This window comes from Simochromis diagramma, unplaced genomic scaffold (genome assembly GCF_900408965.1).
Source record: "Simochromis diagramma unplaced genomic scaffold, fSimDia1.1 OVJJ01000302.1, whole genome shotgun sequence".
In the NCBI taxonomy this organism is placed as follows: domain Eukaryota; kingdom Metazoa; phylum Chordata; class Actinopteri; order Cichliformes; family Cichlidae; genus Simochromis; species Simochromis diagramma.
The window spans coordinates 13,114,985-13,132,017 of NW_024386792.1; the positions used below are offsets into that span (position 1 = coordinate 13,114,985).

Sequence of the window (17,033 nt, forward strand, 5' to 3'; positions counted from 1 at the left end):
AAATAAATAAATAAATAAATATAATAATAATAATAAAATAAAAAAAATTAAACAAAATCTTAAAGATACAGTAATTTCAGAGATTACTGTAATAGAAAAAAAAATGATGTACTCATAACTATACAATGATTAGTGTGTGATTATGTGCTACAACAAATTGATGTTCTCATAAACTAAAAAAATAAGAATCCATTTAAAATACACAGGAAAGAGCGCCGGTCTGTGGAAGCTGCTATGTTGTCCTGCTATTTTAAATACAGCAGCTGAGACGGACACGTTTTGCCTGATCTTGTTTTATGTATCTACCAAGAGATCGACCACTTACAGACCTATTGTACACCTTATAAGTTTTTTGGTTTTTTTTTTTTTTTTTTTTTGGGGGGGGGGGGGGGGGGGGAGATTAAACTGCTTTCAAACTATGTATGATCATTTAAGAATTGTACATGCTTATTTTCATCCTCATCATCAGAGCTGTAACACATCAAAAGATGCCTATACATTATTATTACTTACTTTGAGACATGCCACCCTTCCACCTCTGGACAGCTGACAAGTGGGCTAGACAATAACTTAAAACAGCTGGTTTTAAGTTATTGTTATTGGTGCTACATAAATAAAATTGAATTTAACTGAACTGAATTGAATGTCCAATGTTAGATCCACTTCAAAGAAAGTTTCACTAATACCAGCCAACAGCAGCACTTACTAACAAACGTTCAGGATACCATCAAAAGCAGAAGTGAGCTTCTGCGACTTGTATTAGTTTTCACGCATTTCACCTGGCATTGCCAGCTGAGGTAAACAGCAGACTAACAGCCTGCATTTACTACAGATAAACTACCAAAACTACCACAGTGTGTTTTTCCCTACAGCAGCCACTGTAACTAGGATTATGCAATTAAATTGGAAGGGGTAAGAAACCAGAATTCAGTTGGCTGCAATCGAAAGGTGCTGAGATTTTACACATTGTACCTTCAACATACCTCTTGGCTGTTACTTTGGAGCATTATAAAAATGTTCACCAGACCTTAAAATCTGCACGTATGGAATCACAAGTAAAATACGCTAAAATCAGCTTTAAAAGTTTGATTTTAGTTGCCCCCCAAAAAGCTTTTTTTTTTTTCCTTCTACTATTAAAAAACATACAAACAAAGAAAAAAAAACAGGACAAGATACAAAATAACAGACAAGAAAATTTGCAGTTTATTAATATAGTCCGAAAGAAGTTCCATAATCCATGGAAACATTTTTTTTTTCGGTGCATGTCTTTAACAATCACATTCTATGAGGAGAAAAAAAGAACAACATTAAAAGCCACAACTTTGTATTTCAGTTACAGACAATTTTACTTTTTTTTTTCCTTCAAAGTAAAGAGAAAGGCAAAGGCAAAGTACCCCCACTCCCACAACCCACCCGCCGTCCTCCCCTTAAAAAAAACAGACAGCCTTAAAAGTAACGGGCTTCTTTTTGTTTTTTCCTCAGTACAACCCACAGTGCTTTAGCAGAAGGATAAGCGCTCATTGGTTAAGGATTACACAGCATGACGACGCAATGTAAAATTTTGCTAAAACATTAGATGACAATGGGTGGGATGGGAGTGGAAGAAATTTCAGCAAAAAACACACACACAAAAAAATGAAAACCCTCCATCAAACCCTGAACCCCAGAGTCTGAGTCGACAAACGCCCGCAGTACAGCAGCAGGGTTTGGACTCCTCCCTCCCACTTGTGCATAGATCATGATCCATTAAAAACCAGCTTTATTCCTCCTCTTCAACATGCCTCTGAAAACCATCTGTTACATGTTAAGAAATCTCTCAGCTATTGAATACCTGTCACAGGAACTGACATGTTAACAGGCAGGAGAGATGATTTTAAAACAAACAAACAAAGAGTGTCTTGCACGTGCTCCTGAACTACAGGATGGAAACTCAAAGTCAAAACATACAAATGCATTTTCCTGTCACTGTCATAATGACAATCAAACCACTGATCGCGTTTAAATGTAAAGCAATTTCTACTTCAAATTTCACATGTAAAGCGCTCCACTTTTCTCAAAGTTGATTCTTAGTCTTATTTGGTAAATATGTGACTTGCTACGAACATTTTTTGTTGTTTTAAAGAAACAATGGTACTCTCTATATTCTGTTAAACTCATAAACTTCAGTGCTTTCTTGGAGTTTAATAGTTCTCAGTTGCTTATTTTCACACGAACATCAAACCTAGAAATGATGGAGTTGGTATCTGGAACCCTGGCCTTCCTGAGACAAAATCCACATCTTTTTTGTTTTTTTTTTAATGAGTGTGCAAGATAGTGAGTAAACTGCGTTGCAGTATTACAGAAAACATAAAATCACCACGTAACACATACAGAGATAGTCCATCGATACTAAAAGAGAAATTAAAAATTGAAATATGACAACACTGATCAATCCCAGAGTTCTGAAAGTAGCATAAATCTTCATTTTGCAAGATTTTCATGTCCATATTTGATGGAAGATGAAATTTGTCCTTAAAAAACAAAACAAAAAACAAAACCAAAAAACATTCCTGTTTCCTTGAACTCAGATAAATGAAATGCTTTGTAAACGACAGGTGGCTTTTGCAAAATAAAAAAAGAAAAGATAGGCACCTCTGAAATGAGTCTTATAACAAACTCACCTCCCACACTTTATCCCTTTCCGTCTCTCCATGAAGTTAAAATCGGGATTACTAGTCCTTCTACAGCTATCTATGGCCACAGTTCTTTGTTTTTTTTGTTACTTTTTTTTCCTTTTATCATTTTTTTTTTGCACATTTTTCTTTTTTTAAATTTTTTTTCCTATTTTCTTTTTTATATAATTGGAACAAAATGGTGCAATACTCAAGATAATCCTTGTATTGGATTATTCCACAATAAAAGCCACTATAAGGTAGATAAACTTTTTACAGAATGGAAAAACAAAGTCCTTGAGTAAACATGTACACATGAATTGTCACCATCGCCCCTCCGTACTTAGACTCGTTTAACTACGATTAGCTGAGTGAGGGGTAGAAGACACTCAGTGCAACCTTAGAAGATAACAACGTCTATCAGAATAGTTTTTGACAGATCATCAACAATAACAACAACGAAAAAAAGAAGATATAAACAGACACAAAATATAACGTACTGAGTGGAACATAACAGCAGGCCACGTGCCCTGTACGCACAGTTTCTTGAGCACACATTCATACAAACATCTGACTTTCAAGCACATTTCTAAGATGACTTTGTTTTTTTCAAAGATTTTGTATTTGTAACTTAATGCAATACACATCTGATGTTCTCTAAAAGCCCCTAAGTGTACCTGTCAGATGGAAAGAACAAAAAAATAATAATTACTGACTTCACATTATGTTATTGGCGTTCAATGATTCAAGTATTTCTGTTCAATGTTTTGTTTTGTTTTGATATGTTTGTGATTTCTTTTTTTTTTTTTTAATCAACTGGGTAAAATATGCATTAAACCAGGTGATTCAGGTTGGGCTTTTAGGCAGCCTAATTAACAAACAAATAACACACATATACAGTACAAACACTTCATAGTACTGTAATATGTCATCAAAACCAGAACGTGCATATCTGACTCCGTACAAGAAAGACTTTGCTTTCGATCAGTCAAGTATCAGTTTATACCCGACCCAAATTCTTTCCTTTGTCTCACTTATTTGCGGGGAAAATACATATTGCTCATTTTCAGCTGTGTTAAACCAAGACCTTTCAAACTAAAATGAAAGTTTCAGAGGTTACGATCCAAGAAGTCTGAAGAGGTGATACCACACACCGTACTCACAGTATATATATATAGATATATATATTTATATGTAGTGTATACATATACTGCTATCTAGAACAGAGCTGTAGAGAGGAGAGCCTCTCGATGCTGGTGCAGCATGGGAAACCCCCTTCACTGTCAGGGTTCTCCAGTTAGTACAGGATGCTGGGAGGTCCTCGGCTATTGGGTCTGTCTGAGCTTGGATCAAGGCAGTTACAGAAACAGGCAATAGTGATTTTTGCTTGTGTGCTGCAGGACTGAAAGTCCTGAAAGGTAGCCTTTTCCCGTTTTCTTATTTTTATTTTTTTTTAATATATATTTTTTAAGCTATTTTTTTTTTTTTTTGTTTCATTTTTAAGACTTTGTACCTCTTGAAATGTGCCTCTCTGCTCCTGCTGATGCAGAATCAGAGAGTGAGGCTGATACAGTGGGCCCAAGCCACCTGGGTCTGTGGAAATGTACAGTTCAGTGGGCCTGCTTTGAGCAGGGCACAAACGTAAAACGAGATAAATACAGCATCCACAAAAAAAAAGGCACCCCAGCCACCGCTCTGCTCCTTTAGATGTTGGTAGCAGAGGCTGATGACCAGAGACGTTTCAGCTAGAAGTGCAGAGCTTTTAACATATTATAGATCTTTTTTTTTTCATTTAGATTTTTTAGCATTTTTAAGATTTTTATGTCAAACTTCATAAAAATGACGTTAAAATGCAATTTCATTTTTGGTTTTAAAAAAATATGTACCCGGGATTACCCATCATCAACTGTGCACTGTAGCAAACTGGAACCCCCAACTGAGTAAAGATTTTCTCCTTAGCTTGGGGCATTCCCCACAAAAGCATAAAAAAAAAATCTCAGTCGCTTCAGGGTGTGATGCTGCCGCCCTTTTGTTTGATCCCTCCTGTCCCCCCCTACACCCTCTGCAAAGGTCATCAAAGCTCCTCCAAACAGGGAACAGAAGTGCTCTCTATAAATATACAGTATGACACAGCAAATTTATATTGGCACAATACATTGGCATCTTTTTACATGCAATAATGTCTCCCCAAACAATAACAAGAGGCCATCTTTTTGGGAAGAGGATTCAATGCGAGCCTCTTCCCCCCTACAATAAGGATTCAGTTTCGAGGCATGAGGTCTGTACGTCCTGCTGCGTGCAGATGGCCTTCGAAGTTTTAGACTTTGCTCTCACAGTAGAAAGGACAGATACGGAGAGCTGCATCTCATACTTTGTATCATCAACTCCCCTACCCTGAGATCAAGCTGGACAGAAGCGTCTTCAGCTCAGAGAGAAAGGCCGACCTTTTGATAAAGTGTTCTAACTTTTAGATACATGACAGTGTTCTGGTGGCTGAGCCTGACTTTACAGAAACTGCGGCCAGTTTGAAGTGCTGACAGGAGCGCGTGGGGGACAATTGTTAGGATATGCCAAGCTCTGGGAGGAGTGCTCATTCCCAAGACAGCTTTGGCGTGCTGTAAAGGGCCCCAGCCTCTCGTCTTTTTGCATAGAAACAGATATGAGGGCCTGTAGGTGCCTGGTCAGGGGAGGGCTACTGGGTCTTCTTGTGGTGGAGGAGGAGAGGAGGTCATAGCATAGCAGCTAGGCAAAGGGCAAGGGGGGACAGCCTGCGGGCAGGTGGAGCAGCTTGGAGCGGCAAACACCCACATCCCCGTCTGAGACACCTTTTTTTTTTTTTTTCTTACACATCTCAAGATACTACCTGGAAGTACTACAGAATACTGTCAAACGAAGAAAGCATGATCAGTTAAAAACAAATAGACAATCATTAACGGTCTGTAGTATTGATCCTCATTTTGCATTCAATACACAGGATGAACATACAGAGGCACCTCTGACCAAAGTGTTTCTGCATATGAACAGTGAAGGGCTAGTTCAGCAGCCAGTACTTTGTAGACCACTGCATGTAGATAAAAATAACAATATAACACACTGGAAAAAAAAAGTCAAATGATCTTTTCCAAAAAATACAAAGTACACTGGCAAAAATTCCAGAAATATGACTATTACATCTTCCAGCTAAAGTGATCTTTGTGTCAAAGAACTGAGAGATGGGAGGTGGGGGAGAGGGCAGGATGACAGCAGGGTCGAGTGGTAGTGGGCCCCTGTTGGAGATGCCGTGTGTGCGGCAGAGAGCCGTGATTGGCCAGTCCCGGAGGATCTGTTTTTCACGCCAGACTGAGAGACGGTCAAGTGGAGCCCAGGAGGAAGTGCTGCGCTGTGGGGCTGCCGCTCGACATCCAGAGGACCACAGCAAAGAGGCACTCAGTGGACACTCCCCCACCTCACCCCACTCTGACTCAACCACCGACTGACCGGATTGGCTGTCCAGCGGGTGTCAGAGACCACTGACACTGCAAAGTCTAGAGCCTCCAAAGAGAGCAAGGATAACAATTTTTGGAGTAACAGTGATAATCACGTTGATATAGTTCAAAGAAGGGGAAAAAACCAAGAGTGAAGTTTTTTCCCCTCAAAAGTCCAATGGTACAGTTCAGTTTTGTTTCCCTTCAGCCTGCTACCAGAGGAACAACGCCAGACACGTTTCCATGGAATAGATACAGTACATAAAAGAGCAGTACTTTTTTTGTGTCGTTTTCATCGTTTTTGCTGCTCCTTTTTGATTTATTGGATTGCAGTTGAAGCGATTTGCTCTTCATAAGTGCTATGATAAAACCCTTAGAACTCAAAAAAAATCTTAGTCTCTTCTGTTTGTACAGTACCAAACGCAAGGAACACTCGTAGGTCTACTGCATTAGGAGAAACCCCTCTTATTTGGTATTGTGCCAGATGCCCAGAACCATCCAATCCCGCTGTGGTTTCAGTCTCTGTTGGGTGTGGCTGTGGCACGCAGAGAGGAAGTGTGCATTGTTGTGTACCCCAGTGTCACTTTTTAGTACAATTTGCTGCATACACAGTTCAACAGCTGCTTCTTCCTCTTTGCAGAATTTTCCCAACAGTTTCAAGGGGACTGGTGGTCTGGAGGGAATCCAAGTTTTGAAAAAAGGGGGTAAGGTGGGGTTTTTTTGTTTTTTTTTGAAGTTCCAAAGTCTTTTTGCTGAAATCAGCAACATTCAAAACATAAAAGACAAACAAGAAAACAAAAATATTAGACAAACCAGCTCCGGTGGACATCGACTGTGGACGGAAGAAAGGTCTATGGTGTATATTGCACAATGTAACTGTCACTTGAAAGTAGAATTGAGGTTTTTTTCCTCCGAAAATTGGCCGACCATAAAGGCCGCTGGGCTTCATAACAAATCTGTCATTAGAAAATTCGACAAAGCACCAGAAAGCAACTGGGTTCCGATTTTAAAGGTGACCAGAAGGATCCGGGCTCACAGAGGTCAATGATTAGGTGCCACCGGACATACATATTCATAAGGAAATGGACAAACGCAGCAAGGCTGACAAATAATCTTCTCTCAGCTTATTCCTTGTGATGGGTGTCAAAACTTTTGCTTGGATTTAGGCCTACCAAAGAAACAAAACAAAAACAACAAAAAAACAACTGTGTCAATCCCTTTAAGACAAATTAAAATAATACGTAGATGATTGGTAGTGCCAGTCACGTGGCGTGGCCAGGCCTTCTTACTGCCCGGCGACAAGGTCAGTCACCAGTTGTGTCCTGTACCGCTCGCTGGCTCAGAGGTGAAACTGTGCAAGATTTCAGCTTTTTCTTCAGTTACAAAACAAAAAAAGAAGAACAAAAAACAAAGACGGCTTGGGAAGGACCTGGGCCAGAGAGCACTTAAGGCTAATATTAGTGCTGAGAAACAAACATTAACATAACTAGTAAAGGTCTTTGAACAACATCATTGGCCATGGATATGCTGGGAATGGTTGTTGTAAGTCTTATTTTGGGATGATTTTTTTTTATTTGTTTTTAGGAGGGAAAAGGAAAGTCTCAGATGGCAGCTTTGATTGCTTCTCCTAAAAAGAAATCCTCCCACAGAATGCCATGAATACTTATGGAAAAACTAATAAAACAGTTAAAAGGTTTCTTTGTGTTGTGTCTCACTTCAGTTTTTTTTTTTTTAATATAATGCATTTTAAAAAATACCAAGAGGACAAAAAGGGCTGTTTTCCCTCAAAAACAAAACAAAAAACGGCAAACCAAATGAGAAAGGGACCAAAGTAAAACAAAAGGACTGGGGTCTGCAGTCTGTGGTAATGACCCCAACCTTCTGATTTACAATTCACAGTTCAAACAGTTCAAATTGATACTGATTATCACCACATGATTTGCTTGGGTTTTGCTCCTGTTCACATTGATTTTTTTTTTTCTTTTCTTAATCCACCCCACCCTCCACCAATGGCTTACATGACATGGTGGCGGTGAGTTAGTTGGTTGGTTGGTTAGTGTGTTGTGGCATCATCCTACATGGACTCCCCACTCAGCAGATCTCCAGGCAGCAGGGTGTTAATAGGGGTGGGGCTCCCAATCACGCGTGCGTCCTCTCCACTGGGCGGACCCCACAGGCTGGAGTACTGAGGCACACCGCCCCACAGCAGGTCGCCTCCGCTGGCCTTGCCTCCGCCGGTGCTGCTGCTCCACTGGCCAATTGAGTGGGACTGCGCTGCCCCGCCCATTCGGTTTTGATTGGTTCCCGGGTTGGCCTGCCAGCTCGTGGTGTTTGCCCCCAGCGACTGGCCTTGTGCAAAAAAGCGGTTCACTTCCTCCTCGCCAGCAAACTCCGCCAGGATTGTGGTATTTCCGAGCACGCACCTTAACGCACAGAAGAAGAAGAAAAAAATTATGAATGGTTTTTACGATCAGGAGCAAACCAGACATGACAGATGATTGCTTTTAATGTTATTCAATTGTTTTTGTGCTTAATGCCAACATTACACTGTAACCACATTTAATGCTGCTGATAATGAAAAGTGGGTCACAAGGCTTGTATTTTGTTTCCATGGCAACAAGCTATTAGCTAAACCGAATCAGGGAACTCTCATGAGACTCACAGAAATAACAATGCGAGCGTGCAGCCTAAACACGTGTCTCCACACTGCTCTTTTCCCATGATGAACTAATTATCACAACAATCTCTGTAATTTTGCAATACATCTGACCACGGTGTGACTCCCCACCCCCATGTGACTGTCCCAGACACAAAAATAACATTGCTTGGAATTATTGAGAATGTTGAACTGTTCTATTCATGAGAAAAGATACTAAAGAAATCAGGAACACTGTGTTTTCCCCAAGCATTTGTCATTTTTTTCACCATTATATTGCTTCAGTAAAAAGTGCACTTTTCCCCCCGTTTTTAAGTCCACTTTTGCTGATGTAAGAGACTTGTGCTAACGCTTACATGTGCAGGGACTTCTGGGCCTTGGCAGCCTCGTCCTTGGAGCTGTAGCGCACCACAGCATTCCCCTGGGTCAGGTTGAGATGGAATGTGATCAAGGGGCCGTGCTGCATACACAGGGTCCGCAGAGTTGAACCATCAATCTGAAGCAAAGAACAAGACATTAGCACACTAAAGTTGCAGTCACAACTATCTTACCATTTTATCTCAAACACAGTCTACCTTCTGTTTTTATTCCTTTTGCTTTGTTTCTTTTGTCATTGCAACTATATAAAAGGTTACACCAGCAGAAATCTACAACTGCAGATTCAAATTTGAGCAGACTAAACTCAAATTCCTCATAATGGCCCAAGGTATCAGTGAAAAACTAGCAGCAAAAAAAAAAAAGAAAAAAGAAAAGCATACGCACTTGTGGGGTGAGATTCCTCAGCACCAGCCAGCTGCTGGTTCTGTTGGAGCTGTCTGTACTCCATGTGGTTCCCTCTGTAACGCGGATGCAGACAGAGTTAAAAATTAAGAGTTTTCTTGGAATAATGATTTGCAGAAATACTTTCATTACAAGTTATTTGACTCAATGTCAAAACTGAATCTTGGTCAGGCACAGGCACGCATTGCAAGAAGCCTAGATGCCTTCTTTCTAAAGAAAGATAAAGTGAGTGTGTATCAATGTGACAGTGCCCTTCTAACAGAAAGAGAAAAAGGGCTGTATTCAACATACAACACTCTCTGATATTATGAGACTTTTTCCAGAGCCCTGAGACTCTGGGCCTTGAAGTCTAAGAGCTCAACTACTAAGGAAAACATGACACCAGTTGCTATCTATTCCACACACTAAATTTATTTCCTCTTTGCTGCATAAAGTATAGATCTGTCATGTCAAAACGAGGTCACGCGAAAGCTGGTAAACCTCAAGATGTCAGTTTGGCAGGGTGTGTTCAGGCAACCTTTACAATACCAAGAGTTGGGTTGTGCAGAGTCGCAGCTGTGAACACCACACCTATGCATAGGCAACCATGTCTGTGGCTTGCGTGTAATACATCATAGAGATGTATTCGCCTGTATTCGTGGTCACGGCAATCTGCTCAAATGTCCTGATTTGTCCTCTGTAAATTACAGGCACTGTATGTGCTTAAGCTCAGCAATTTCAAAGAAATTGTTAGAAGCAACCTGATATTTATTTGTTCATGAAGTAAATAGCCAATATTGCAGTTATGATGATACACTGTTCTTTAAAAAAAGCAGTTTAACCCACATGATGATCGTTAACTAAAGCTGAAATGAAAATTAAAAATAAAACTGGGCATTAAAAACCATTTTAGCCACCTGAAATAAATATAAATGAGACTTCAGAAAAAAAAGAAAATAAGAAAATTACTTGTAAAGTGTGTTATTAAAAAATAAAAAAGGAATAATGTCTTTACTTTATGTTACTATAATCAAATTTATGAACGCAACCAGTCTGAGCAGCCTTTGGGGAATCTGGTTATTGAGACTGTCTACATGACTGTGTTTGTATAGCTTGAAAAGAAACATCATATCGTTATAAACTTTCTAAATCACACAATCTGACTCTTCCTCGTGTAGTAAAAACAAAACTAAAACTAACACTGAATAAAAACTAAACTAAAACTAGACACAATAGATACTGAAATGAGAAATCTCACTCAGGAAACTCATTGAAACTAAAGTCAATTCAAAACAGAACGACACAAAATAAAAACAAGAACTGAAGAAAAATGTAAAGTGGAGTAATCACACACTTGAAGTGCCTGATTCACACACTAAACTGTCAATACTCGTGTTTTTTTTCCTCTTTTTCCAATAGTATGCTTATTTTCAATGAAAACTCATAAGTGATGACGTATCAGATAGTTTCACATCACTATTTCTGATAAAAAGAAATTGAGTGCTCACCAGAGGAGTATGAGCCACTCCAGCCTTGAGACAGACCCAGCGAATTGCCTCCCCAGGTGGAGGAGGGCTTGGTGTTAGTGAGGCCTGGCGGAGGCCGTGATGGGGCTGTGGTGCTGCGTGGCCCCTGTGGGACTTTCCAAAGCTCGTGGGACAGAGAAGCTTGGCTCTGAGAGATGGGCCCTGGGGACCAAGTGGATTTCATGTCAGACAGTTTACCTGTACATGGAGAGCAGAAACAGAGAAAGAGAAAGAGGATACTGTTAAAAAATGTTTTTTAATGTATTTATTTTTTTATATGTAATATGACCGTTCAACTGGATCATCTGGAACTTCTTTATAGTAGCTTCAAAATGTGGAAATGAACAGCAAAACAAGCCACAAACCCACCTGTCTTCAATTACACCATACTTTGCAAAAATGTCTACAAATAAAAACTTCAAATACCCTTTTTTAAGATTCATGAACACAGGGTGTGTACCAATGTCACGACCAGTTAGGTGAGGCTTGTTTTTTTTTGTGGGTTTGGTCAAAGAGTTTTGGTAAAGGATGTTTAAGGCGCTGAAGGAACAGGTTTTTAGGTGTGACTGAGGTAAGGACATGTATAAATAAAGTTCAGAGGTTAAGTAAGGTTGAAGATAAGGAGAATTTCTCCATTTGGGCAAGGAAAGGTCAGCAGGTCCACACATGAGTGGGAATACGTGGGATGTGTACCTGAGGCATCTCCATCACAGGACGACAGACTGAAAGATCTAGAGTAGCCACTGATGGGCCAGTCGCTGCTGATTGGAGGCAAAGAGCCATTCTGAAGTGGAGAAGCTGTGGCTATATGGTTGTAGAGAACAGTGTGGTGAGCAGACACAAACCCCCAAAAAGGTTAATTTCATATATGCTGTGCAGCATGATGGTGGGGGTCTGTGGTGAAGCAGATATGGTAGCATGGGTAGGCTTCTGGAAGTGGTTACTAACGTACATTCATCTAACTTTACAAAGCGCGGCTTTTCGGTGGGGCTATCGGTCGTACTGATATTTGGGCCCTTGTCTGTTGTCATACCTCCATTCCTGTCTCGCAGCAGGTAACGGTTGACGTCGTGGATGTTGGTGTTGATGGTGGGACCGCTGGGGACGCTGCCAGGGGTCATATTGGGGTCATTCTCAGGGTCGATGTTCTGAAGGCCTTTCCATGGCACCCCTGGGCAGAACTCTAAAACACAAAACACACGCACACAATAAAGGACTGCTAAAACTTCAAGGTTAGATGTACACAAAGGTGTGAAGCGAGGTGTTACGCTGAATTATACTTGGTGCACTGCAACTGCTGCAACTGGGGTGCGTGAGATGAATTGCAAGAGGGCTTGCAGATAGAGGTCCACTCTGGACATGCTAAGTTTAGCAGTAATACTGTTTAGCCTACTTTATATAAGAGCTGCCATGTAAATGTGTAAAATGGTATTGTGGTGAACCAACCTGATCTAATGCTATGCTTCGTATTTAAATCTTCCTCTGAATTTTGTAGACTGAATAGCTGCTTCCTTAGCAGCAGCCTTAATTGATGCAATTAAGCAATTACGACATAAGAAAAGTACTGTTTGTATTTTATTAGTCCAGTGAGATTGTACTGCGTTCTAGATAAACACCCGACACGTTCATAAATGCCTTTGTATCCAAAGATTCAGAGACTTTTTCACGCAATTTAAAGAAAAACACCTGTCTGTTCTACACCTTTATACCTCTGCATCTCATTCTCACCTGGGGGCCAGTTAATGTTGGTCCCATTGGAGATCTTTTCACTGGGACTCTTGCCCTGGCCCCAGTCAGGGGGCACGAGGGGGCTGGTGGGAGACTCAGAGCTGGAGATTAGATTGTAAGGGCTGTATGAGTCCTCCAGCTGAGGAGGCTTCCCAGGAGGGACCAGGGTAGAGGCAGCAGATATGGCACCTGAAACACACAAGGAAAAAGTAAGAAAGTCACCTGAACCTAGTCCAACTTAGTAGAAAAATATACACATTTTTTCAAGTATTAATATTATAAATGCACATTTAACACCACCCTAAAAATGGTGTCTACATTAAGTCTATTTTTAAGTCTACTGATGCTCCTATTGAGCTTCAGTAGACATAAGATTAAGATCTTCAATAAACATTTCCATAGTGGGAGAAAAAAGATGAAACTATGAGCTAAGAATAACTGTTTGCAGTCCACAGATTTTTATCTACGTATAAGCTGGAAAACAGATCATGTGTATGAAATGCAGAACCTGACGAAATCTTAAATGCTAAAATGAAAGTAATGCAGTAGTTGACAAGTCTGCGTCAGTTAACTAGTTTCTCAAAACATTACAGAAATTGTTTTTATGGAGAGTAACTGACATCATTACTGAGTGCTTCGTGTACTTCAGTGGTTTCAAACTGACACAAATATAAGACTGCATTTGTCTTCTCGAAAATCACAGAAATGTCACAATTATATTCAAGGATGTGACTGCAACACCTGTCATTGTTATTGGGTGGAATTATGACACCTCAGACTCAGGGATTCTTAATGAGCTTGCAAACAGAACGTGCGAAAAAAAACAAACGCACAGTCGAAAGTCTTGCATGATACAAGTGGCAAAAAGCTACTGTCAGTTGTTGAGTTACTCATTGGGAAACAAGTCAACGAGTCTTAAGTGTGTTAGGAGGTGTGGCGTTTCCAATAGTGCCTTATAATCACTCCTCAACAAGTGAAGCATGTCTGCACAAAAATATCAAGATTTTTTAAAAAGGCGTTGGAAAGTATTTATGCAAAAAAACAACTGAACATTAAATGTCAGGCTGGTTTCATCTAACAATTTTCTCAAAGCCTCTGCATTATGTGAGCATGCTTGTCTGTGTTATTGTGCAAAGTACCGTGCTTATTGAGGTTGTTCTCCAGATTTGAAGAGTTGCCAGAGAGGTTGTCCATGGAGTTGGAGTGTGTCCACTGGGACAGGCGGGATTGGGGCTGAGGGGGCTCCTTAAGGGACAGACCCCCAACCTCCATGCAGTTTACATTCATGTTTGGATTCAGTCCAGCTGAACACAAAACACAGGAATCTTTTGTTAATATTTGCACAAATAAAAACAAATACTTCAAACACACAACACAGCGATACACTGTTTGATACATTGTGTTGCACATAGAACTATAAGACACAAGATGCAAGCATTTTAGCAATTGCACAATTTCTTTTTTTTTTTTTTAAAGAGTTGCTGATTTATTTTTACTTCACATGACACAAAATCAGGTGCTACACAGGCTGTAATACACAATGAGGGTTCTTCTTTTATTTCTGTGTCATGGGAAAATTTGAGTTTTAAACAAAGTGACCATAGTGTTGTTCTTTCAGCCCTGTGTTGTTGCTAGAGCAGACTCACAGAGAGGGTAGGTGCTGTAGGCGCTGGGCGACGACGGCGGCTCTTTGGTGTGCAGTGTATCGGCAAGGCTCGGAGCCTGGTGAGTGCCTGTGAAGGGGTCCAGGGTTGATTTGCCAGAGCCGGGGCCTCCGGCGGGGCCACCGGGGGGATGCAGACCAGTGGAGGAGGAGGAAGAAGAAGAGGAATGAGAGGGAAGTTGTTGCTGCTTCATCAGCAGCGCTTGGTACAGCTGACGCTGGTGCTGCTGGATCTGCTGCTGCATGTTGGTGATTGTACGTGCAACCTGGGAGAGAAAAGGAGGACTGTCATAATTATGTATTTCAAAAGAAAGCACTGGGAAATATAGGCCAGGAGAGCAACAACATTAATCAAATTATGGATGGAAATATTGAAACAAAAGAAAAACAAAGAGGAAGTCGAGACAGTGGAGAATAGAAAGGAAAAGCAAGAGGAAATAAAATGTTTCAAAATATGTTATAGATAAAGATACGCAAGCAAAAACAAACTAAAAGAACACGCAGGGGTGGTTTGCAAAGATAAGCTTAAACAGAAAATGTTAGATAGATAAGATTGACCTATATCTTATGGATCTTGTGGGTTATTTCTAACAAAACATAATTTTTTTTACAAAAAGGAGAACAAACTATCGCCTTTTGCAAAATGGAGAAGTTGTCAGATAATGGGAAGTAACAAGTTCCTGTGTTATCTAAACGTTTCAGCAACTCCTGTTGTTACAAAGCATATTCTTTTCGCTGTTGTAATGATGTGACAAAAAATAAGTGGGAAAAAAAAAAAAAAAAGGAATAAATGAAGTTGGGTCACAGTACGATGACTCATGGCCCACATGTAGTCACACACATGAAATTTTAAAAGACCTTCACGGTCATACTTTATTTGTAATGACACATTTATTGACTCACTTGCTGCTCTTGTTGTCTAATAGGGCCGGAAACATTGCGCTGCGCCTGCATCATCTGGTGCTGGATTTGTAAACGCTGGTACGCCTGAATCGATGAAGACAAATAAAGAAATACATTGATGTAAACAATAAAAAAATCTACACTCACTTTCTCATGCATTGTTAGATATCATCATTTTTAAAAATGACATATTCATAGGAAGTAAAATCAAATTAAAAAGTAAAATCAAAAATGAAAATAAAGGTCCAGAAGACATATTCTCTCGCTCAAGCTGTAAAAGTTAAAGCTGCGCTGCAAATGCAATGCAAAGAGCGATGGCACCTCACCATTTGCAGTTGCTGAAGTTGGTACAACAGGGTCATTTGTTGAGGGTTTATTGGTGAAGTTAAAAGTGCAGGGTTCAGACCAATGTTTTTTGCTGCAAACTGCAAGAGCTGTGCTTGGACCTGAAGCGAATAGAAAAAATGGAGGTGGAACAAAAGAGAGATGACAAGTTAGTCACTGCACATCACAATAACTGTACATAAAAGCACCTTCTGGCAAGATGAAACTAGCCACCGCTGCATTTGTGCAGGATAGAAAAGAAGGGAGGTGAAAGGTCTGGGAGGCAATCTTGCAATTTCAAGAGTTATGGCCACAGTATGTCAACCACATCACTGAAACTGCACATGAGTTTTTAAGTGTGATTTTAAAAAAAAGAAGGTAAAAAGCGATCTACGCTGTGGAGATTTTAAGAGGACAAAGACGACATATTCAACAGAATTAAAATGAGTTAAAAAGCCCAAAATATACAAAATATACACGTGGGGGAAGAAAAGAATCATGTTCCTCGGCCATATCACAAAATCTTCAAGCTTTAAGCGATTGTTTATATGTGTTAGGACTTGACATAGTAGCACATAATAAATCTAATATGCATTATCATGTGTTTGACTACCTGAGGGGAGAGAAACGGAGGCACTTGAGCACGTAGACTAGGCTGGGAGGAGCTGAGAGGTGGCACTGGTGGCTGAGGAGGCTGCTGCTGCATGGCCCGGGTTTGTGCTGCTCCACTACTGCCAAACATTCCACTGGGTATCTGTATGCAGGAATCACAATGGTACAATTAAATATTCAAGAGTACTGCCATGTAATGGCAGTATAAACAAAAAAAACATCAAAACAAAAATACATAAATAAAAAAAAATCTGAAATGAAGAAAAAAAAAAAAAAAGTGAAGTGTCTGCAATATTGCAAAATTTGATTAGGTCTAGATCACGTGTTTTACAGCAGAGCATATACTGAGGGAAAAAGGTGAGAGCAACTGTTTGTTTGATCATAAAAATGTCAGAAATTGCATTTTTTAAATTGACGAAAAACAATCAGCCTGTAAAAGCCACTTGTTCAAATTTCTAACCCCATACTGCTGAAGAGGGCTTTCCTTTCAGTTTGAAAAAAGGCTGCTTGCAGTGCCTTTGTTTGGACTTCAAGGACATCCTGTAGTTTTTCTGGGCCATGCCTGCCTCTAGGGGTGATATTTGATAGAGCATAACTATCTGGTTTCAATGGGCTCTTCAGGCAAGGTTATACACAAAAGTGAGCAACAGAAAAAGGGAGATGTGGGAAAGCATGTGAATAGAGAGATGTGTATAAAACAATTTAACACATCTTTTGTTGCTGCTACTGCAATCTGTATATGGAAAT

General features: G+C 40.1%; 1 protein-coding gene across 5 annotated transcripts in view; it reads right to left on the reverse strand.

Annotated features, from left to right (window-relative positions):
- Positions 1 to 1,477: 1,477 nt before the first annotated feature.
- tnrc6c2 (trinucleotide repeat containing adaptor 6C2) overlaps positions 1,478 to 17,033 on the reverse strand; it is a 65,007-nt gene continuing 49,451 nt past the window's right edge. For all 5 annotated transcript variants that reach the window (XM_040024646.1, XM_040024645.1, XM_040024643.1 and 2 more), the window contains 11 exons: positions 16,288 to 16,428; positions 15,677 to 15,796; positions 15,351 to 15,434; positions 14,431 to 14,713; positions 13,924 to 14,088; positions 12,785 to 12,973; positions 12,090 to 12,239; positions 11,039 to 11,254; positions 9,534 to 9,607; positions 9,128 to 9,267; positions 1,478 to 8,538 (listed from right to left, as the gene is read on the reverse strand). In XM_040024646.1, coding sequence (XP_039880580.1) covers positions 8,190 to 8,538; positions 9,128 to 9,267; positions 9,534 to 9,607; positions 11,039 to 11,254; positions 12,090 to 12,239; positions 12,785 to 12,973; positions 13,924 to 14,088; positions 14,431 to 14,713; positions 15,351 to 15,434; positions 15,677 to 15,796; positions 16,288 to 16,428 — 1,911 coding nt within the window. In that variant the 3' untranslated portion in view covers positions 1,478 to 8,189. The remainder of the gene's footprint in view (positions 8,539 to 9,127; positions 9,268 to 9,533; positions 9,608 to 11,038; positions 11,255 to 12,089; positions 12,240 to 12,784; positions 12,974 to 13,923; positions 14,089 to 14,430; positions 14,714 to 15,350; positions 15,435 to 15,676; positions 15,797 to 16,287; positions 16,429 to 17,033) is intronic.